The sequence below is a fragment of the Thermobia domestica genome, chromosome 3, assembly GCF_964235325.1.
Source record: "Thermobia domestica chromosome 3, izTheDome1.hap1.1, whole genome shotgun sequence".
In the NCBI taxonomy this organism is placed as follows: Eukaryota; Metazoa; Arthropoda; class Insecta; order Zygentoma; family Lepismatidae; genus Thermobia; species Thermobia domestica.
This window is the reverse complement of record NC_137456.1, coordinates 60,634,733-60,659,963: the sequence shown is the minus strand read 5'-3', so window position 1 is coordinate 60,659,963 and position 25,231 is coordinate 60,634,733. Positions and strand designations below refer to the sequence as shown.

General features: G+C 37.2%; 1 protein-coding gene and 1 non-coding gene across 5 annotated transcripts in view; one reads left to right on the top strand and one right to left on the bottom strand.

The window, feature by feature from the left end:
• The window catches only part of LOC145680426 (multiple inositol polyphosphate phosphatase 1-like), a 92,901-nt gene extending 71,297 nt beyond the window's left edge, over positions 1 to 21,604 (top strand). For 3 of the 4 annotated variants that reach the window (XM_081750945.1, XM_081750947.1, XM_081750946.1), the window contains 4 exons: positions 13,264 to 13,361; positions 15,024 to 15,133; positions 18,825 to 19,031; positions 21,146 to 21,604. In XM_081750945.1, coding sequence (XP_081607071.1) covers positions 13,264 to 13,361; positions 15,024 to 15,133; positions 18,825 to 19,031; positions 21,146 to 21,314 — 584 coding nt within the window. In that variant the 3' untranslated portion in view covers positions 21,315 to 21,604. The remainder of the gene's footprint in view (positions 1 to 13,263; positions 13,362 to 15,023; positions 15,134 to 18,824; positions 19,032 to 21,145) is intronic. The other variant, XM_081750944.1, reaches the window with a different exon arrangement.
• Positions 5,687 to 5,759, bottom strand: TRNAV-CAC (transfer RNA valine (anticodon CAC)). Its single transcript has one exon. It is a non-coding gene; the product is annotated as a tRNA-Val (tRNA).
• Positions 21,605 to 25,231: the final 3,627 nt, after the last annotated feature.

The window sequence follows — 25,231 nt, the reverse complement described above, 5'->3', positions numbered from 1 at the left end:
TCATACAAATGGTTAGAAAGAACCAGGAAAATTAACACTGATATAAAAACATTCAGATCATGTCTTGCCCCCCACTTTTAACGTCCAGTCGCCGCCACTGACTACAAGCACCCAATATCTGGCCTTTTACATACCGAAAGATACGTTAAACACCCTATTAGTTTCTGATACGGATATTTTCTTTCACATGTACGATGTTCTAGCTTTTTCCAATGTTAGATTTACTTCCATCGGTATGGAAACAAATTTCAATGTCAAGTTAAACTTAAAACTGACAAATTCTTTCTGTGATAGGATCAAACCAAAGTCAGAGCTGGATTAACCCATGTGGAGGGCCGGGGCTGAAAAAAAAAATGTGGCCCCTGCTCACTTCGCCATATATATTTCTGTGAAAGTACAGTAGGAAAGTTAGACGTGAATATGTTTCATATTTTGTGTCGTATTTTATCTTATGATGATGATTTATTTTTTTATGATTCTTTTTAAACAATCAGTTGAGATTTTGATGAGAGTGGAGGCCCGAGGCTACAGCCCCTAGAGACCTGCACAAGCCGGGCCTGGTCCGAGGCCCGAAGCCCGGCCCGGCCCGCGGGCCGGGCTTGGGCGGGCCGACTCTGTTATATCTTTGCGCCGGGCCGGGCTTGGGCGGGCCGACACTGTTATTTCTTTGGGCCGGGCCGGGCTTGGGCTGGCCGACACTGATTTCTCTTCAGGTCGGGCCGGGCTGGGGCCGATCAATTGCAATTCTTTAATAATTATTGACTTCCGTTAAACGATAATTGGAATAAAGCCAAACATTGAAGAAGTGTGTCCGTGAAAAATATTACAAAGAATGCAATAGCTATTTACAGTTTGTGTTGCTTAGCGGCTCCACTTTCACTATAGAGGATTGCAGGCATTATGCGGTAAATTGAGCTCTGATTGCCTGTCGCTAAACAATATTGCCATTTTCACTTTATGCTAAAAATCAATTAAGTTAGATTTTTGTTACAGGGAATGCAGTTTTTGTTCTCTCAATGACAGGCAAAGTTCTAGCAGGCAATGGTACCATTCGGAAGGCAAGCGTCATGTTGTGAACCAAAGTTTAAAAAATGTTTCTGAGGGTTAGGTCAAATTTAGTACTAAATTTTGAGAAAGATTCGGGCTCGAGCTATTTTTAAAAACAAAATATCGGGCCGGGGTCGGGCCAAAAACTTTTAAAATTTATCGGGCCCGGGCCGGGCTTGGGCCAAGAATTTTGAAAAACTTATCGGGCCGGGCCGGGCTTGGGCCGAAAATCTCCAAAATTTTTCGGGCCCGGGCTGGGCCGGGCCTAGGTACGTTCGGGCTGGATTGGGCTCGGGCCGAAAAAATCGGCCCGTGCAGGTCTCTAACAGCCCCCTAAGCCCTTTCCTTAATCCGGCCCTGATCAAGGTCCCTTTTTTCTCTTTCTGTCTGTGTCTACTTTTATACCAAGACAATTCTTTAGAGGTCCTAGGACTTTTATATCAAAGTTACGTCGCATGATAAGCACTGTATTGTGTATAAAATTTACGTATTTGTAAAAGTTAAAAAAGAAAAAAAGTGCTATGCTTGTTAAGATAATGATATCTGTTAAACCTATCTCTTTACTTGACAGCTCATTTCAAATGAAAAACCGGAAATCGTCAAGTAGCCAAACATCCTTCACGTTCATAGAATTAAGTTGTGTAGATTTATGTTTTATCCCACTTCTTAAACTTCAAACACTAAAATATGATGAGTAAATATAATAATAATAATAATAATAATAATAATAATAATAATAATAATAATAATAATAATAATAATATACTAATAATAATATGGTCTTCTCAGACCGGCAGCCAACCAAAGAAATTGGGGAGGGGAATAAATATATTAGAGGAACACAAGTCGTTAAAACTTCTCAATCTCTATATCCATAATAACTCTGATCTTATATCCGTGATAATCATAATTATCATTATAACTCTATCAGTAATCAAATAATACATTAAAATGCCATGTTTCTTAGTTTCTGGCCAATTTCTTTCAACAATTAGATCTCGATAACCATAAGCTCCAGAAACGTGGTATTCTCTCCAGCGTTGCCAGATCTAACATAATGATGCTAGATCTAGCATAATTTGCATGTCTTTAGCATCTAGCATCTTGCTTTTAGCATCCTGCCCAAATCTAGCATAATTTCAGCAAGTTTATCAAAAAGTCGTAAAACCTGGAGATGAGAAAGAAGTTGGTCGTTGGAAGAAAAAGAACAGCAGAAATGTATCCTCTTCCATTGATTCATACACTCGGTAAACCATACAGCCAGTCTTATTTTCCGAAGTGTTAGAAACGGCTTTGGGCCTTTTTGGGCTTTTTTTTTTTTTTTTTTTTTTTTTGTGGCTCCACCCAGGGTTTTCTACTCCTTTAACTGCGAGGCATGGGCGGAGCTATGGGGGCCATTCTTTCCCCAACTTTTTGACAACTTCACCATCTTTATTTCCGACTTCATGACCATCTTTATTCCTGAAAGAAAAGGTCCGAGACCGACCAAACATCTCCCCCCCCCCCCCCAGCAGACAATTCCCAACTCCCGCTTATGCTGCGAGGTAATTTTCTTTCAAAATATGTAAACAAACATTTTGCATTCATTTATACGATATATACGCCATTGAGTCTGACAACGACTGCACTAGTTAAGTTGAGTTAAACCTTTGGTACGTGAAGTATTGAGTTCTATCCACGCATTCTTGCGCTCTGCGTATTTTAAGTTACGTTATCGTATCTCAACTTCATTTTTTTTTTCCCTTTAAAACTCCTGAATTAGTAATTATGAGGATTTAGCGTAATTTGACCCAATCTAGCATAATTTCGATCAGGTTTTGGAATAATTCGGAGCTGTGAGTCTGGCAACGCTGATTCTCTCTGATTGGTTCCAAATTATGTGTAGAGTGCCAATTTTCATTCAAATTATAAAAGAAAAAACCGTGCTGTAATTTTCTATTTAACTTTTTGGGTTCATTTTTAATTCCATAAGATTAACATTATCGCTAGGCGGCTAGGGCGTTGCTAAGGTTCATGTCCTTACGTTAGGCAACCAGTAGAAGAGCTAGGTATTGCGGATTGACGGATGTAGTCTGGTTTCTGTCTGCCGTCTCCCCAATTTTTACCTTCTAGATCCGCCACTGCTTCCGTCCTTCACTTGTGTCTGTGTCCTTTTGCACCAGAGGCGAGCGCTCTACCTCTTTCCCCTCTTTTTTTTCTTTTACTGGTTCTTTTCGTGCTCTGGTAATACTTTCTTTTGTGTGTGTGTCTCATGACTGTCAGACTCGACAGGACTAGAACACAGAAATATCGACGACGTTTTAAAACGCTCAAGTTCTTCAGAGGGGCTCGGAAAACCGCAATGATCCCGAACCACGTGATTCGAAATCGAACGCTCGAGACTACGGGGCTGGTATCATTGGCGAGCGCTGAACCTCTGTGTCACTGGCCAGGCCCGTATCCACGGGGGGCTAGGGTGGGTCAGGCCCCCTAAGTTTTTACTGCCCCCCTAAAATTTTCACGGTAGGCTTGCAAATGAACTATAATATGGTGATGAACTATAATATGGTTGGGTCCCTCCCCCTACATTCTATCGCCCCCCTATATTTTCGGGCTGGCTACCGGCCTGTCACTGGCGTCAATTGCTTTCCCTGAGTTAATGCATTTTAGTTAAAAAGTGTAATGATATACGAATGAAAAACGCAAAAATCTGCTTACTTTGGAGTCTTTCCCTCCCCTCCCCCTAAGGTAAACTTGAAATACGCTGCCGCTCTGTGCCTTCACACGGAAATACAGTAATAGCACACAAAAGTATATCGGACCTTCAAAAGGAAGTTTTTATTGCTATTTATTTTGCAAAAAGGAAGGGGCGCACAATACTGAGGGACCTCCTCAACAAATTGCAGACCTGGGACGAAAATAATTTCGCAGCAAACAATATGAGCATTCCATATCAAGCACTAATAAATTATTTTGCACCAACTTTGGTTTCGTCATATCAATGATATCCCACTATGAGTGCACTTTATAGGGTACAGTCGAGAAAATGCCTTACAAAGTAATATTGAATCATCTATAAATATTTTGAATCCCAAGATTGAATTAGAAAGAGTAAATTTGTTACTTTCCCTGAAGGATCTAACTCTTTCATCGATAGCGCAGGGTCTGGAGCGACTGTCCCACTTGACAGCCGTGACAGTATATTGTATAATCTTACCAAAACCAGGTTTTGTTAGTCAACCTGCACGACTGTAATGTAATAGCACTCTTCCGTAGTAGGGTCATCCATAAGGAGGGGAAATATCGACGAATGGAAGTGTGAGAAATTATATTCTTAAAGTTTTCTTCTATTTTCAGCTGTGATATTTTCAAGTCGAAATTCCCAGCAGTGGCAAAATAATAATAATTTTTCTAGAGATTAAGTTAAATAAAATTCGATTTTAAAAATAATAATATTGATTTAACGAATTTCTGAACACTCTTTGGTGACAAGAATAAAATTTAGTTGAGTTATAATACGAGAATTTAGTGACTTTTGAAGTGTTGGCTATTTTCATAAAATCAGAGTTAGCAACAGTGGAAGCAGTAAAATTTGTCTGGGATCTATGCACAGCCGTGCTCGGCTATATATTCCTATCCTATCCTATATATATATTCCTATCCGCTGGCAATTGAGAAACAAAGGTATTTATACCAATACTGCCTTGAAAAAATGTAACCCTTTTGGTTCACTTCCTAGCTAGTTCCTACACTTCTCCCCGCAGACACACACAGAGAACGTCTCAACGTTAGTCGAGATTAGCCGGTTTTGGCATTTGATTTGTTTCCTCCCTAACTCCGTTCTTTTCGTAAATATACTCTGTATGTGTTTCGTGCAGTTCCATTTACTGATTATAGTCATCCAACTTCACTTGCTACATTTTATTTGTGATGTCATTGGGGAGTTCACCAAAAAATGCGTGTGAAATTTTTCTGAAAAAAATTGTATTTTTCTTATCTGTCACTCGTACGTAGCTATTTTCTGAATTTCATCATCTCATATTTTCTAAAATTCCTTAAAATTAACTTGGAATAAAGCATTTTTGCAGATATTTACATTTTACTGTCTGTGTTAGCATTATAATAACGCATTGTGGTTTGGGGTGGCTAAGCTGCTTCGAACTCTCCATCACATCTGGCTGGGATTTGCATCCTCTCGAACCAAAAATGAAAAATGATGAATTATGGTGTGCTGAGTATATCGGATCCCGTTTGCAGTTTTTCTGGCATAGTAGATATCGTGGTTTGCAGTGTACCTTTCCCAATAGCTCAGAGATGCTAGTTTAACATTTAATATATGCTTTTACCTCTTGGAGAATCATTCAAATCCGTGCATCGAAGACACAAAAGATTTCTTCCTTTGCGTTTTTAGTACTTGAATTTCTTGCAGGTGAGTTTAACTTGTCATTTATTACAGATAAAGATATTACAAATTGAAATTATTGTTAAACCAGACCTATATTGAGAAATTATTATAAAGAGCCGTAGCGTACGATCTTAAAATCATTTTCGGAGTGCAGAAGTATCTGTAAGCTAATTTTGGTTCTTAGTAAACTTTTTGTAATAGAGTTACAAGTAAGTGTAATGTAGCTTTTATAAAATACAATAAAAAAAAATCAGTTGTTTCCGCCCGGGATCGAACCGGGGACCTTGCGCGTGTGAGGCGCACGTGATAACCACTACACTACGGAAACTTGCTTGGTTGTGACCCCGTACAGCTAGAAACGGTGCTAGCAGCACTAGTGCAGGAGAGGGTGTAACCTTTGTAATGTAAGGATCGCTACCGAGTCATGATAGAATTCATGAAGGGGTACGATAAGAAAAAGAGCGTTTCCTATGTTTAGACAGAATGAAAATCGGTTACACAGTTTCACGTCTTTTATGTGTTACATTTACCAAATGACATGACTAATATGCAATTTACTGGAAGTGCAAAAGTAAACTTATTTTTGTTCACATAGAGTTTCACTAATTTTAAATTTTCCTGGTTTTCCGTGATCCATTGATAGTTTGTATAATAAAATTGCTCTTGGATTTCTCTTCTAGCAGATAATGTATTAGCCTATATTAATTTTATTTATTTATTTTTAAAATCAATTTTCTATGTAGTAACTCGACCCTATCTGTATTTTTATGTTTTTTTAATAAGTTTAATAATACAATATAATCAGGGATAAAAGTGAGGGGAAAGGCGAGAGGACTTCGTCGCCCCACTTCCAAAAAATATCTATGATGTTCCCCCACTTCCTAAAAAAAATACAATGGGAAAAGATAGGCACGGGGGACGCCATTACGTCACCCGTTCCCTTACATTTTCAAATCCATTTTTACCCCTGAATACAATTAGCATAAGAACTTTTTTAATAGCAATTTGTATATGCTAATAAATAAGACTCCTGTAATGAAACTATTAGAACCTTTATATTGTTAATTTCATTCGTTTGTTAAAATAAATCATAACTATATTATACGAGTTAATTAAACATTTTTTTTTCATAATTGTTACGAAAGACGACAGTTAACTTATGATCGAGTATTATCACTAAATAATTGATTTGATGGTTTCTGTCTTCCTTTCTAAAGTATAACCATCTTACACCCTAAGCAAAAGAAATCCATCTTTCTCTTTTGTAGCGGTGCCGTAAGACTTATTTAATTTTCCACTATTTGTGCTGAAATTGTTTGTGCATGTTAAAAGATTAACAGTTGAGTTTACAAATGAAGCCTATGAGAGCCGTACGACTTGAATCTTTCAATGGAATCCAAAATATTAACATTTCTGCACGTATCAACCTTTCCGCTTATATTCTGCCTTCATGTCTCCCCGGCGTTCGTGAAACAACATGGGGTAAGGCTGTTACATTGTACAGTACCCCCATAGAGCCGCCCGTGTTGATCGCTGTTATTGTTTACTTATTATATGTGTACTCTAAATATGAACGTTTAGTCTATATTGAGTGTGTTTTTTATTCTTAAAAAAGCCCCTACTGTACCGGTACGTATGTCATCGCTCGTTTCAATTTTTTTTATTTTTATTTTTTTATTTTTATTTTTTTTATTTTTTTTATTTTTTATTATTATTATTATTATTATTTTTTTTTTTTTTGTCGATAGGAAAATGAACAGGTGTTATATAACCGGTGTCAGCGAGAAGGATTAGCATTATAAATTAGATTTCTAGGCTTTCTGCAGCTGGTCATGTTAGCCCGTCACACTAATGAAGGATGACGTCCCTCGGCGATCACAATATCAGGGGAATTGTAGAGGAAAGGAATAGGGAAGGAACGGCCAGGGACAATTATGCTAGGCACTATCCTAGCATTTGTCTGGTGTGAATGAGGAAAGCCTTACTCAGGATGGCTGACCTAAAAAAAAAATACTTTTTCGACCGAGTTTTCCCATGTCAGCGGAAAGGAAGAGGCTGCCAGGTTGAAAATTCGCTTGATTTTCATGATTCAGCATTCCGTGATTTCTTTGTAGAAGAAAAAGCGGTCTCAGAAACGGGTGGTACCTGATAAAAGTGGGTAATCTGGTAAATCCTAGATTAAGAAGAGGATATAGTCTATGGTATATGTTGCTACGAGACAGGGGTAAAAGTGGGTCTGAAAAGGTAGGGGGACGGCAGGTAGCGCCATGACGTCACGCCGTCCCCCTGCCTATCTTTACCCATTGTAATGTCTTAGGAACTGGGGGACGCCGTACGTATTATTTGGAGATGGGGGACGGCGTTTCCCGCGTTCCCCCGCACTTTTACCCCTGCTACGAGGGCATTTCAAAAAGTTTCCGTCCTGACATTAAAATATCGCGCAAGACGTTCGTGACATGTAGTGCCATGTATGGAAGAAATAATTCACCAGTTTCAACTGTCTAGCAGGACGCAGACATTTTTACATTTTGAATCGGTCGCTGTACGTTGAGCGTGATCACTGCATGACATTGCTCCAGTCCACACGACTGTTGACAAGACTAGTGTTGCCACGAGACGAGACATTTCTCGTGTCCCGTCTTGTCTCGTCTCGTCTCGTAAACAAGACGAGACACGATACGAGACAGAACCCTTTTAGACGAGACACGAGACGAGACAGACTACTTGTCCCGTCTCGAAAACCTGAATTATCTTCAGAAATGGTTTCTTGCAGAGTGCAAAGAACATTTGGAATAATATTCATGGAACTCCGTTGAAAGCAGAAAATATCATGAGAATGATCAAAATTCGAACATTGAAGAACATAATTAACAGAAAAGAAATAGGATACCCAAACCATATTTTTAAACCTGCTATAAAATGTATATCCTATATTTTTACTAATTCCTTACGCCTCGTGAAATGTCTCGTCTCGTCTCGTGTCTCGAAAATCAAAACGCTGGCGGGAATGGCCAAGATTGAAATTGCCAGTGGTCATATAGATTGCAAAAAGGAAAATTCCCTTTCTGAGAAAACATGTTGAAAAGCCTTCATAGAAAAGTGTCCTCTGTCTATTGAATGAAACAATCGTGATACGTGAGATTCCAGGAATATCATCCTTAATGTCTTGTCCCCAATTCCCCTTGCTGTAAACTGAGGAATTCTCATTTTTTTCATTTCTGGCTGGAATGATGACAAACAAAATCAAAGACAGGAAAGATTTTTACAAGGTCAAGAAACCGAACTACCACCACCATCTATTCAATTTGAAAACTGGGTAAGGTCTACACTCATTACAGGCTGTAGTTGAAAGTTCTGGCTGAGATGACGGAAGAGAACAGAACAGACTACACTTGTCTTTATTCTCTGGTGGTGGTATTCTTTTTGCTATATGAACCGAAAACGGCGATTGAAGTATGTCATCTTGCACTAAAATTTTTTCTTCTCTCTCTCTCTCTCTCTCTCTCTCTCACTCACTCACACACACACATACACATAAAAACACACTTTTACCATTTTACCAATCGCTCGCTTATTATACAGCAGTCATGTTGTAAAATTCACCTCTTCGTTTGGAAGGCGGGCAAAGGACAAAGAAAGCAAATATATTGTTGACGAACCCTTCAAATTGTTTGCTTTCAACAAATTTATGATACTAATAATGACACTTTAGGTGAAGAGGTTTTACAGGGAGACCTTCGTTTTGTTACGCGGAAATGTTTGATCTGACCAGAGTGCGAAATTGCCCTGTGCCTTCATGTTGAGAGGAGGGGAATACTTCCCTTTCCTAGTGAATAATATTCATTAGGACCTGAATTATCTTCAGAAATGGTTTCTTGCAGAGTGCAAAGAACATTTGGAATAATATTTATGGAACTCCGTTGAAAGCAGAAAATATCATGAAAATGATCAAAATTCGAACATTGAAGAACATAATTAACAGAAAAGAAATAGGATACCCAAACTATATTTTTAAACCTGCTATAAGATGTATATCCTATATTTTTACTAATTCCTTACTCCCATGAAAGTATCCTGGGGAGGATATTCTCTCCAATTTTCTCAGACTGAAATCCTTTTATCCCGTACTATTTCCCCCCTGACACAATACGAAAAAAGGGGCCGAGGTGGCTCAGTGGTAGAGCGTTCACCTCCGGTGCTTGGGGTCCCTGGTTCGATCCCAGCCCGCGCCGTGTGGACTTTGTGGTGGACAAACACCGTGCTCGTGGGTTTTCTCGGGGTTCTCCCGTTTCCTCCCAGTTTCTTCATTCCACCATTTCACTCATTTCTCATTATCACCGTCTCCTTTAGCCTCACCGGCATAACCGTGGGACGTTAAACTTAAAGATTTCATTTCATTTATAATACGAAAAAACAAATGCTGTTAAAATCCATACATATGACCCTTCCGGGACTCAACCCGGGGCCTTCAAGCCAATGGTCTATCGCCGCAGACCGCTCGGCTTGGTATGAAGATGTACGTTGTATGATTGCGAATAGATCACGACAATATAAGAAACTTTAATCCAAAATGGCCACCCAAAAATCAACTTTTTTTTAGACCACTAGCTAATCTGGGTGTACTATCATGAGTTTGTTACACAAACGGGACAACCACCACATAGTAGCACACACCCCGCGGTTATGGAAACAGATTTGAACCATGGAGGTGAAGACTGGCCCAAAGCATTCGTCCGATGTGTCGTTCAGCTCCCATTACTATGTGTACTCCCGGCACTTTAAGTAGAGCTTACTGTGCAGTAACATATAAAATTTCAATCAAATACTTTCCATTACTTAATAAAATTATTTGGTTCCGAGCCTTTTTTTAAAAAAAATAATTGCAACAAATCTAAACATGCTAAAATGGAAAGTAGTTTTTGGATTGGTATGGGTTAACACTGTGAAACCTAAAGGCTGGAATATATGAAATCAAAGTGTACTCATATATCTATCTCTCTATTTATCTATATATCTTTCCATCTCTCTCTCTCTCTCCTCTCTCTCTCTCTCTCTCTCTCTCTCTCTCTCTCTCTCTCTCTCTCTATATATATATATATATATATATATATATATATATATATATATATATATATATATATATATATATATATATATATATATATATATATATGTACAGACACTATAAAGCAAGTGGGCTGATGTATACTATAGTGTCGGGGATGGTGACACCTTTACATCGAACTTTCCTTGTCGTGTAAACATTATTTGACATTAGTGTCTTTATCTTCCACGTACCTATGAGCAATTTACTGTATATTCGTGTATTGAAACTGGTGAAACAAATTTCAATGTTTCAGAATGTTTAAAAAAAAAAAAAAAAAGCCAGGGTCGAGAAACCTCAGACAACTAACAGCAGAAATATATTATCTTGTAAACTATTTGTCCTTGCCTTGTGAGCTTATTTGAATTTATTTTTAAGACCTTTAGGCAACTTTGGCCGAATGGATGATGATGGGAAAATTAGTGGAATGAAGAAAGTGGTAGGATACTAGACAACTTCGAGAAAACACACACATTCGAAAAATGAAATGAACTCTTCGAGTTTTACGTCCCACGTTTATGCCGGTTAGGCTAAAGGAGACAGTGATGATGAGTAATGAATGAAATGGTGGAATGAAGAAAGTGGCAGGAAACGGAAGAACCCCGAGAAAACCCACGCACACGGTGTTTGTCCACCACAAAGTTCACTTGGCGGGGGCTGGGATCAAACCCGAGACCCCAAGCACCAGAGGTGAACGCTCTACCACTGAGCCACCGCGGTCCCCACATACATTCAATGTTTGTCCACCACAAAGCTCACGTGGCACTAACCGAGATCGAACCGAGTACCACATACAGCAGAGATGAAGGCTTCACGGTGTAGCTACCGTGACATTTCTTGTCTTGTGAGTTCTGGGTAATACTTGTAACTTGAATTGAATTGAATTTTAGTTTAGCGTCCCTTTCAGCAGCGAGGCTATGTGAGACGTGGACCTACTGATTAACGTGGAATCCGAACCACATGAGCTCCCGCCGGGAATCGAACCCGGGTCTCCCGTACTTGTAACTTAGTTGTATCTTGATTAGCATGGTGCAGCCTGCTACATTTTACTTTCGTTCCCATGGTATGCTGCTATACTTTTTACGAGACAAGACGAGAGAAAACGAGACAAACGAGACGAGACGGGACAGAACCTCTCGAGACGAGACACGAACGGGACGAGCACATTATTTCGAGACGAGACGAAACAGCCTGAAGTCTCGTCTCGTCTCGTCTCGTGGCAACACTAGACAAGACTACAGTGCCAAATCTGGGCTGTATATTGGGTGTTGAATCTCCTCGAAGCTACAGTTTTTCATTGATTCAAATGATTCTCTGTAACGAATTGACGCTGCTAGATGGTTAAACTGATGCATTATTTCCTCCATAGATGGCACTATATGCCATGAACGGTTTATCACCAGATCCGGCATAATGTCCAGTTTCAGGCCGGAAATTTTTGAAAATGCCCTTGATCACGTTTCTTGTTACAAACTCCAAATTACCCAGGATATAACATTTAAGAACTGTGGTTTTATTCCGTTGCTGCTGCATGATTTCAGCAAATTCAACCTATCTATTCCAGTGGTTCTCAACCGGTGTGCCGCAACATACTGGTGTGTCACGCACCCACATAGGGAGTATCCCAATATTTTAAAATATAAAAATCATTACACATTAATTAATTAGTTAAAATCATTTTTGATATAGACTGTGTACCAGTCAATGTCTCCGTCTGCAGCAACACTGCTTAGTAGTACATAGAGTCGCTACTTCATAGAAATTTATGGTCTTACACTACTAAAATTTGTATTATTATCTATTATATAAAAGAGAACGCACAAATCCTTTGTTAGCTCATCACGCTAATACGGCTGAACCAATTTCTTTTATTTTTGGGGGATTATTAGGATTTGGACCCTAGATGGTTTTTATCATATCACTTTAATTTTTAATTACCAGTGTCTTGAGATAATTGACCATTCAAGTGTCCATAACGTACAAATCCTTTGTTAGTTCATCATAGGTATAAAAATAAACGTATGTATATGCAACCCGCATGACCGTGTCACTCGGCGGGTTAACATAAATGACAGGCGCTATAATGTTAACATTAATGCAATCTTCTATGGTTTTTATCATATCAATTGAAAGCGAAAAAGTAAAAATTATCTAAGTAACAAAGTTTATTGCGTTCCGGGGTGACCGCAGCGAAGCGGGGCGGGTTAACATAAATGACAGGCGATATAATGTTAACATTTACTGCAATCTTCTATGGTTTTTATCATATCACTTGAAAGCGAAAAAGTAAAAATTATCTAAGTAACAAAGTTTATTGCGTTCCGGGGTGACCGCAGCGAAGCGGGGTGAACGCTGCTAGTTATTAATAATAAAAATCATGTTAGAGTGTTGCAGTCTCAGGGCGTTCAGTAAAATGTCTCAGTCAAAAAAAAAGGTTCACAATCATGATCTAGTCCAAAAAAGAAATGTGTTCACTATCTCAATTATCAGAACCTAAAAGTTTGCACTATGTTGTATATTGTTATATATCTTGCTAAGGAAACAAAATTATCTTCCAGGTTTGAATAACGAATGTCTATAGATTTTGTAAAATTCATTTTGTATGGATTACTCCAACATTTTCTCTTCTAGAAATTTTGCAAATTGAACAACGCGTGCAAGTACATAGAGATAATAGTTTGTAGTTTTGAAATCTTAATTTTAAATTTTCTCTCTTTTATTCTTTCAGATGTAATACATTCATTGTATACGACGTGTTCGTTTGAGACAGCCAATAGTCGCCATATATCACCGTGGTGTGCTGCATTCTCTGAACGAGATCTTCAGGTATAGTTCATTCTCATTTTTATAGACTACTAGCCCGTTCTTCGTACGAGAAACATAAGATTTAATGACTATAAAATTAGAAATTTGAATATTGTAAAAAAATTGGCCACTTTCTCCTTTTTGAAGCAAAACTTTTGGAAGCACTAGAACCCATCTTTGCTCGTTTTAATGAAGAGATCATGTGCAAAATTTCAAACGTCCAACTTAAGTGAATCTTCACATTCAGCATTTTCTGAATAAAGATTAGGAATCTCTTCCCTTTCCCCCCATCTAGAAGCGGAATATTCGAAATCATTGGAACACAACCTGCTTTGTTAAATTTCCAAACTATGCTATGCATAAGTGTCGGAGTCTTGTATAGAATGACACTGTTCGTCCCTCTGCCAACAGGTATCAGAGCGTACACTAAGTTCTGGCGTTGTGCAATGTCTTATTAAAAAAAAAAAAAAAAAAAAAAAATCCGATCCTCTGAATACGTGTTATCTTGAAATTTGGGTATAATTATTATTGCATGGGAATAAACACAATAGTAGAAAACTATTGTGCCATGGTGATAACATCAGTTAATAGCTCAGATTATGATTACTAAACGCCAAACGTAGAGATGCAAAATATGGGGATGAAAACTGATGTCCTGCACGGAAATTAACGGTCCTGCACGTTATGTTTGAATGTAAAAAAAATTCAAATGATTTAATTTTGTTAAAAAAAAAGTCACTAGTTTGAAAGGCTAGGTGAAAATAGTAAGGTTATGAGAATGAAGGATGAATAGAGTCTGTGTAATTCCTGGGTGACTGGCGTCGTTCTCGTCGTCTGGAATGACTCATGTTTCTTTCCGGCGTCTTCCACTCTCTGGACGGTAACTGGAGAGATTAGAGGTAGTTGACAACTGGAACAAATCCTATCAAACTGCTAGGAGCGTTGAATCAAATCTGCCATGAACATAGTTCTTCATCTCTGCCAAAGTGTTTCTGAGGTATTGAACCTTCAGAATGGCATTTCAAAAGATATGGAACTGGATTGTCTCCAATGGTAGGGTCCTTATTTACACGATCTTGCACCTAGCAAATCTTCATGATGAATACCTCTTGTGAACGTGACCTCTATGGTTTCGTTTAGTCAAAAAACGATTACTCTTGCTAGGGATGCGCACGAGACGAGTCGAGACAGAATTTTCTTGACAAAATTCGAGTCGAAACACGGCTCTTCCAATAGAAAAGTATACATTTTTCGAGTCGAGACATCACTTTTACAGCACATTTTCGAGACGAGACAGCCACAAATCTTGTCTCGTGCGCATCCCTAACTCTTGCGATCAATGAACGAGGAAGATCTTGGCTAGGCGGAAAGAAATTCAGTTCAGGAAGCAAGGATAACTAGTCTGACATTTATTGGTAGCTTTTGTAATGGAAATAAGGAAATACATGGTTACTTGAGCTGTCTGAAAATGTACAATATGAATAAGAGTTTTGTCTCGATTGAACTGAAGATTTCATTAACTCTAATAAAATTTACTTGTAGAATGAAAATAAACTGATTAAGTGATTATTATTGAATTTAACAATTTGTAACAGAAATTCACATAACTAAGGGTCACTTTACACTATAGTGTAAACAATTTTCTGTATGGGACATTTCATGAAGGACATTTTTGTTTAACAGGTTATGGAATATAATGAAGATTTAGAATATTATTACATAGATGGGTATGGACATGATATAAATTATCAGCAAGCATGTCCAATTATAGAAGACGTTGTTTCTTACTTTAGGTAAGTATATTTATCTTTTATTAAAAATCTGTACTCATTAACAACTAGCAATATGTTTAAAGATGAACAGTAAAAAAAGGGTTGTGTTAATTCAACTCAATTTTAACACAGTGCAGTGGTTCCAGCATGACTACCAGTATGCGCTGTTAATGAAACATATCCCGCGGTGTTGACGTTTAACACAGGGGGTGTGTTACATTTTTAACACACAACCGATGTTGAGTGGTGTTAAATTCGGATATGTGTTAGTATTTTCGGTGTTGATTCGACACTATGTCAGGGTCAGTTGTGTGGGGAAAAGTGTTGAGTGTTATTTTGTAGCGCTGTTGCACCAACACGAAAATGTAAGACAGTGTGTAGTGTGTTAATTATTTTGTGTTAATATTACACCATGTGAAGGATCAATATAACACAGTTCCTGTGTTATTTCAACATCATTTTATCATTATTTCAACATACAATCTGTGTCATAATTCAAAGTCAAAGCCTTATAAGTAACACCATTTCGGTGTTAATTCAACACTCCCTGCGTTAAAGTTCAAGCTCAGACCACCAGACTAACACCGTTTTTTGGTATTAATTCAACTCCACTTCTGTCTTACTACGACACCTATTTATGTGTTGAAATAACTCAGTGTGCGGTGTTGATGGAACCATTTTTCTGTATTCGAAAAGCTTGTTGTGTGCATGCTTAAATTCTAATTTTAAAATATGAATTGTAAACTACAGAACACTTCATTTAAAAGATCTTCATAAACTTTTTTTTGTCGTCCTCCCCTACATTTATTGTGAAATATTTCTTGATGGTGCGAAACACAACTTTCACCAACATCTTGTTCAAAAATGATAGGAAACTTTTATCTGTATCCTTATAGTATGTTTGCCTCTTAATCGTGTTTCTACTTGTTTTCCGCCATTTTAAAAACAAGTCCCCGATGTTGATTGGTGAGTTCTAGTGCAGTGTAGAAGTGACACAGTAATACGGTGTTGTTTCTTGCTGTTGACATATTTCTTCAGAAACATTATATAAAACAATTGGTAACATATCGCGCGGTTTGCACGTTGAAATTTTGCGAATACCTAGATTTGTTTAAGTATTTCTTTCTACTATGTTTGTCTGTAGCTTCAGTACATAAGCCTTTATAATTAGATGCCCAACATATTTGGCAATCACGCAGAAAACAACACCGAAGATTCTACACTTGTGTTAATTTAACACACATGCTGTGTGTCATTTCAACTACCGGAACATGACACACAAGTCCAAATGAAGAGTGAGTTGTTCTAACTATCTGTTTGTGTTATATTTTAACACAATCGTGTTAACACATAGGCATGTCGTTGAAATAATACAACGATTTTTTACAGTGTGAGTGTAAAAGCTCGTATATTCCCAATAGATTGCAACACGTTATCGCTGTTTTTTTAATGTATTTTGTGTGGAGCTACAGTATTCAAAATACTAGCACAATCAGATTCAAAAGGTCAATATTCAAACGTTCAGAGCAAATATATATAAATAAAAATGAAAAAATAAAAATAAAAATGCTTAATAACTCTTGAACCACTCGACCGATCTTGATCAAACCTTCAACATAGATAAACTTCGGCTCTGGGATGGTTTTTATCATTTCACTTTAACGGTGCAACTCAGAGGAGGGGGAATATATAAAAATGATCTAAAATGACCGATATTAGTGTCGAATCCATAGTTTTCGGGGCCGCTTAGATGAACAGTGATACTTCTGATGCTGTTTAAATCCAAATTCAGCCATATATATATATATATATATATATATATATATATATATATATATATATATATATATATATATATATATATATATTGATCGAAAATGGCCGATATTAATGTCGAATCCATAGTTTTCAAGGTCGCGAGACGAACAGTGACACTTCCGATACAGTTTAAATCCAAATTCAGGCCCCTTTAGTACTCCAAAGGAGAGATGGTAACATGTAAAAATAATTTTAAATGACTGGTATTAGTGTCGAATTCATAGTTTTTGGGTGCCTAAGTTAATTGGTGACAGTTTTGCTGCCTTTTATGTCCAAAATGAAACGTATTTTTGCCGTGCGAAGAACGGGCATTCTGCTAGTTGAATATAATACTTGAATTATTTTGTTCGTGCACTTTTTAATAATTTTTCTTTATTCATTGTAGAGTACACTTAATTTTACTGTTCACAGCTCACTTTCAGCAATGTAACACTCTCAACAGAGAAATGAAACAAAGCATTTTTAAAAAATCACGGATTTTTCTCTGATTAGTAATTCAATTTTTGTTTTAGGGCAAAGTTTGAATATTGACTTCTTGAATTTGACTTGAAATATTTTGAATATTGTTGCTCCATACAAAGTACATTAGAAAGGTAAGGGGCTAGTGCTGGCATCTATTGTTTATTAATGCTCCTTTAAACCTATCTTAACCCTACAATGCATGATTTTTTAATTTTCTGTGAAAAAATAGTTTTGCAAGAAAGAACAAAAATGAGTAACGGAAGTATATGCGGAAACTGTGGAATTACGACTAGCTTCGGACTCGAACATTCCCAATCTGGTTCAACATACATTAGCAACCACATACCTTTATGTGGGAAAGCACAGATTATTTACCACTATGACCCATATCTGTCCCATTATGCATTGTAGGGTTAAGAGAAATCTAGCAGGAAAAAGTCAATTCTTAATACATGGTTCAATTAGAAAGCAAATAACATTTTTAATAAAAATGATATACTACCCTCTTATCAAACGGATAGTAATTTATCAATATTTCCAGTTCGAATACTGGTTAATAGTTAATGATTCCAGCATAACTGGATTTGCAGACAATATCTGAAAGTGTAATTAATAATAATAACACTATGACCTTTTCGAGTAGTCCATATGACGTGTACTGAACTGGGTGATACGTGGATTCTCTATGATATTATTTCTAGCTCTCTTAACTTAGTGATATTTATTGCGCCGTAGCTCCCCAATTGCCTTCTAGTGTTAGGTCAACACCAGAAATTCTGAGCCTTACGCAGAGTCGTTTTGACGTATGATTAGCGTCAAGGGCGCCGATTTCTCTGTAGCTTTGGGGGAGAGGTCATTCATAAAAAATGCATAAAACAATACAGTATATAACAAGAGAAAATACATATAAAAATACATATTCATAAAAACACAGTGAGGCCCACGTAAGCTTTGGGGAGCCCGGGTCCCCCGGCCCCCCAGGATCGGCGCTCTTGATTAGCGTCATACTAAAAGCCTGACTACTGCAGGAAACATTTGTTAGTCGAACTCTGTAGTGAGTCACTAATCACGCGTCAGAACGACTTTGCATAAGGACTATGTCTAGGACGCTAACGCTTATGAGTATGATCATGGATTCCACATCAATCTTGAAAGATTCTGTCTTTGTAATTGATATTATTGTTTCAGAAGAGGGTTTTCATAGATTTATTCTGATTATGAGATTTGCTCTGTGTATGTGTGTTATTGTCCAACCAAAAATCCGAGATTTCTAGACCACAGCCAAGCCCAATCTGTTCGAAAGTATAAGGATTTAGGAATGGATTCTGCTGGTTTGTGCTATATATAGAATTATGAAGTGATCTTCATCTCTGGTCGGATAGTATAAAATTTCAATTGTTTTTAAATTTATTTTATTTTATTTTTTTTATAGAAAAACGGAGTACCAAAATGGCAGCTACCCCAATGGAATATTCTACTTCACCCACTCAGGAACGTTATTGAAAGTTCTTTCCCATCTTGGGCTCTATAAAGACGATTCACCGCTGTTGCATAACAATTTCAACAAGATGAGAAATCGACAGTGGAAAGTCAGTCGAATTAATGCCTTTGGCAATAATCTGGCATTTGTTCTTTTCCAGTAAGTAGTCATTTTGTTCTTCTGTCATGAACCAGTCACATGTGCTTGTCTAGGATGTTATTAAGTATTTTATTCTGCTTATTTGATAGATGGATATAAAGTATCATTCCCGTTGGCGATGGCGTGAAATAATTCCAAAACGTACTAAAGCAGTTGAGTTTTGAGTACATATAATAAGTATAATACTATCCACATAAGCTTCAAAAATGCAAGTGTATTATTATTATTATTATTATTATTATTATTATTATTATTATTATTATTATTAATAATAATAATAATAATAATAATAATAATAATAATAATAATAATAATAATAATAATAATAATAATAATAGAGTTCCTTCGTGGCTAAGCGGTTAGCGTACGCGCCTTTGACGTGGGAGACCCGGGTTCGATTCTCGACGGGAGCTCATTTGGTTCAGATTCCACGTTAATAAGTTGATTCACGTCTCATTTAGCCTCGTTGCTGAACGGGACGTTAAACTCACAATCAACCCAATAATAATAACTATAATAATTATTATATGGGCCTATTTGAATTTGTGAGTTTCATATTGTGTAGCATAATTCGCTGTTAAACGTGCGAATTACTAGATCATATTATTGCTATAAAGAGTTGCTTTTGTCAATACAAGAATCTGTAGATCATACCGTAAACTCTTTTTTTACGAATCGCCATGACAAATCTGCAATCTTGACAACACTGAACTTAATACAACCAACTGTAGGCTAGCAAACTTGCGAGGTGAAGCGCGATTCACTTCTTTTAAAGATATATATATATATATATATATATATATAACATCGCACTCCATATTGGCTAGTCATCTTACATCATATACCTCGGAATAAATTAATATGATTATTGATATTAATATCAATAATATAGTTATTGAGAAATATTATACATAGATGACTTACAATTCACATACTGAGCAACAAATTCACGGTTAAACGATAAGAGGCAAACCACGTATTAAAGACTTATAAATATTAAGAATACTTTTTTTTTCTTTTGGAAGAATATGACAAGAAACCTTATCAAATGCCGTAGCGAAATCAAAGCAGACTGTATCCATTTGACCTTTATCTAGAGACACAGGAGTAACGAAAGTTAGAAATGTATGTAAGTTCAATTCAGTTGATTTACCCTTTATAAAGTTATATTGTTTGGAAACAGTGCAATAATGAACATAGTTGTATAGATTATAAAAAGGGGCCATGGGTGGCTCAGTGGTAGTTGATCCTCGGCCAAGTAAATTTATGATGAGCAACATGGTGTCCCTGAATTTTCTCAGGGTACTTCCGTTTTCTTCCACTTGCTCATTCCACCACTTCTTCCATCATCATCGTCTCCTTTAGCCTAAAGGGCATAATCCTTTGACATTAAAGTAAAAGGTTTTCAGATTATAAAGACTCGCTCCTGCGTCAGACATCGAGCAGTTGGACATGACTGATGTTAGTAAGAATATATCATTGAGTATACTATTTTTCTTTTTCTTGTTGGGAACGGTGGTTCAGTGGCAGAGGGCTCACTTCTAGTGCATGGTGTCCTTGATTCGATCCCCGGCCAAGCAAGCTTGTGATGGAAACGATCTTTTCTGATTTCGTAACTTGTTTTCATTCGACAACTTCGTGTCTGTGGGTTTTCTCGGGGTAGTCCCGTTTCCTCTAACATTCTCATTCCACTGATGTGGATTGTCTTAGTCATCCGTCTTCCTTACCCTAAAGAGCACAATCGTGGGAGGGGCCGCGGTGGCTCAGTGGTAGAGCGTTCACCTCTGGTGCTTGGGTTCCCGGGTTCCATCCCAGCCCCCGCCAAGTGAACCTTGTGGCGGACAAAAACCGTGTGCATGGGTTTTCTCGGGGTTCTCCCGTTTCCTCCCACTTTCTTTATTCCACCATTTCATTCATTACTCATCATCGCCGTTTCCTTTAGCCTAACCGGCATAACCGTGGGACGTAAAACTCAAAGATTTCATTTCATTTTTTCACAACCGTGGGACGTTTAACTAAGGCATTTCATTTTTCTTCTTCTTCTTCTTCTTTTTTAATGTTTGTTGTTATTGATACTTCCGAAGGGTTTTAATAATAACTACTTTTGTTTCCAGCTGTGGCAATGAATACTACGTATGGACTGCACATCAAGAAAGACCAGTGATTCTACCTGGATGCACTCAGGAACTGTGTTCACTTAAGAAGTTTATGAAGACTTTTAACAATAGCATAACGAATTGTAATTTCCAAGAAATGTGTAGCTTACCGAAGCCATTTGCATAGTATAGCCAACAGAACAATATTACTAGTCATGATTACAGTTAAAGAAGAAAATACCCTTTAGTTACCAGTTAGTAGGTTCATTTCTGTTTCTCGTAGTTCAAATCCCAATGAACAAATTATAAAAGTAATCTTCATGTTAATACTTTAAAAAGAGTAGTGGATGGTAGTTTTTAGTATTTTTAAACTTTTTTTATTTTTTAAATATGAAATGAAATGAATATCTTTTATACTGAATAACTACAATTCTTTATAAAACACAAATATAGAAAATGCAATCGAATAAATTATTTTTCAAATATTTTGTAGTTTTATTTTTTTTGATTTACAAACTTCAATGTCAGTTCTTTTGTTCAATTTCTGTGTGTACGTATACAGGGTCTCCCATTCCCTATCGCTTCCATTGCTTTTCCTTATAACTCAACCAGTGCACAACGGAATCAAGTCAATTTTTTGGTCATTTTGGAAATATTGTCTGAGGTCTCTTTCAGAGCTTAAAATCTCATGTTCAGATGTAAATAACACTTATAATTTTAAAGAAAAAATGTTGACTTTGCCATGTAGACCCTACTTAAAGGTATCGTACGCGTCTCTTTTTCATCTTCTTTGGTGAATATAGTTGCTTGATTCGCTGGTACCTCAAACCAAGGTTCGTACTACGGCTCTGAACACCACATTTGGACGCGATGTTTCATGATAGCAGAGGTATTCACCAGCTTCCGAAACACATGCCTGACAGCAGTCAGGCTACTACTTTGATCTTATCTATGTTATAGAAAGCGCGTCCAGACGATAACAAGTCGGGAGACTTTGAATTTAGCACAATGAAGCCATCAGAAAGTTTGTGGTCCCTTTGGAAGAAGAAAAAACTAAACGTTGCCATACGTAGTGCCTTCCTTTCCCTCTCCCCCTTTCCTCTCTTCCATCCATGTGTCTAACAATGTGTGTGTGTGTGTGTGTGTGTGTGTATTTGTGTGTGTGTGTGTGTGTATGGGTGAGGTTATGTTAAAGAAAAAGGATCATTGAAAAAGATTTGGGAAACAGTTTGAGTTCAGTTTATTGCCTGTCAGTTACTTTTCAACGGAGAGAAAAACCAAACAGGACAGTATGAAAAGAAACCGCACATGTGGGCGGCATCTCTTTGTGAGCAAGTGGCTGCCTTTAAACTGAGGCTACTATATATGATGTCTCGCTCTGTAAACCATTCGGAAAGACAAAAGACAACAAGAAACTGCTTTGCTATACTCAATAGCATAGCGAGGAGCGGGCACATTCCGTAAAGGTTTGCGTTTTTCTGTTTGACACAATGTACAGTACTTGGAGAAAAATCCAACAATTAGACATGGCGACTAAACCAGGTTATTCCAAAAGAAAGAACAGATTTAATGAACGATGCTATTTCGATCAAATTTTCAACGTAGATGAGGTTCGGGCCTGGGATGTTTACAAGGGCGCCGATCCTGTCCCCCCCCCCCCAAGCTCATCTGGGCTCCCTATTGTTTTTATGAATATACAATGTTTAGCATAATTTGAATGCAATTTTCCTTAAAATCCTCATATATATACCTTCTGCATCTGAATGCCCCCCTCCCCCAAATTTACAGAGAAATCGGCGCCGTTGGATGTTTTGTATCACTTCACTTTGACGGTTCAACTTAGGAGAGGGGAGGGGTGTACTATATAAAAATGATCGGAAATGACCGAAATTAGTGCCGAATTCATAATTTTTGGGGTCGCTGAGATGAACAGTGACACTTCTGATGCTGTTTAAATCCAAATTCAGCCCCGCTACTTGGGGCGGGGAGATATAAAAAATGATTGAAAATTACCTTTATTGGTGCCGAATCCATAGTTTTCGGGGTGAGTGAGGTGAACAAATGCCGTTTAAATCCAAATTCAACCCCGAAACTTGGGGGAAGGGGGGTAATATAAAAAAAGACCGAAAATGACCGATATCAGAGGGCGCTTCAAGAATAGTAAAAAGTGAGAGATTAACGGAACATATAACTAATTTTTCTTATTTTAACCCAACGAAGCGGGTAATTGACCCTAATGATAATATGGTGTATATTACCTTTAGTATCACCCCACTGCTTGTGTTTGAAATCGGTCAAGAATAAGGAGTGAATATGTCCTTAACTTTCTTGTTTGGTGTCGAGATCAGTCTAGGATAAGGGGGAATCAGTCAGCCCATCTTTCGTTTTTTTTTAAAAAAATGAAAATTCCGTAGGTTTTCTTGGAAGCTTAGTTATACCCTAATAACATAGAGAATAAATCAAAGGGATGGCAAACCGTAGGTTATCCAACTGTCAACATTGGGCCTATGTTGTAATATACTACTTTGCAGAGCATTTGCCAGCCAATTTAACTGCCTATGCAACCACCACGAAAGAGATAAAATTGTGAGCGAAAGGAAATGAAATCTTTTAGTTTAACTTTCCACGATTATGAATTTAGGACAGAATGGCAGGAGGACAAAATGGCAGGGGACATAATGGCAGGAAATAAAGGCAGGAGGACAAAATGGCAGCGGACGAAATGGCAGGAGGACTAAATGGCAGCGGACAAAATGGCAGGAGGACGAAATGGCAGGAGGACAGAATGGCAGGAAGTTAATTTGGCAAAAATTATAACTTCTAGGGCTCGTATTTTTAGGTTTTACCTATTGTGTTTGTTAGTAGGTAACGGTTCTCGATTTATTCATTTCTACCTCAAATGTCCAAAGCATATAAATACAGTTAAATTGAACCAAGAGCGTAAACGAGGGTAAATATCAGTTATCCATGTCTTAACTTTTTTCTTAAATTTATTTCTTTTTAACCATCTTCCGATTGATATCTTGGTTTTATAATAATTCTAAGCAGTACAACTTTTATTTATGACGAAAAAATTTTCCCGTGGACTCCCTCTGAATTTCTCTCAGGGTCTAGCTACCATGTGACAAAGAATTAAATCTACTAACTGCTTTCACACACAATACAATTTTGAAACTTGGGAGCCTAGTGGTATCTTTGTGTCTATAGTATGTAATCATTCTGATACGTTATTCTCTTGAGCATCTTAATGGTATTTGTCGTTTGACTTTAAAAGACTGAGTTAAGCTTGCAAGTACAAGTTGCCTATAGTTAAGACATATCAAGTGTACGATCTTGTTTAATAAAACCTGTCCCTCCCCTCCTCTATCTGAAAAGCCCTATATTGTTATTCACATATGAAATTCAAAGACAAAGGCAATCGTCTTTATCCAGTCATATTTTTATTTCAAGTGTAAGTATAAAAATGTGCTACGCATGGTTGCAAGAGGCTAGTTTTATATATATATATATATATATATATATATATATATATATATATATATATATATATATATATATATATATATATATATATACTGAACTTAGGTACCTGATATTAGAATTAATTTTCTTCATTAATTGATGTAAGAAGCGGGCGGGTGATTTTCAACCAATTATTTTATCACTGGTATCTATGAGCAACGAGATAACAACAGTGGAAGACAAACTTCGTTCTTCTCAAACTTGATACTTTGAAAAACTTATGAAAGTAGTTTCGTTATCCAAATACATATTCAATCAAATCAGTTTCAGAAGTAGCATTAATCTTATAATAACGTAATGGCTGTAAGAGTTACCCTGAAAATGTATTTTGTATGTTTTCTTTTTTTTTTTTTTTTCGTAATTCAGAGATTTTTTCCTGAATTTCACTGGAGTTATGAGAGACCTTAAATTATCAGGCATTCCACTTTAATCGCTCCCCTTTCATCCCCAATGCGATATTGGGTATATTTACAGCTTATGGGGCGTTTACACTTAGTCGATTTGCGTTCGATTCAGTTGAATTGACGTCACTTTCAACTTAATCGACCGTGTAAACGGGACTTCAACTTAATCGCTTGTTGA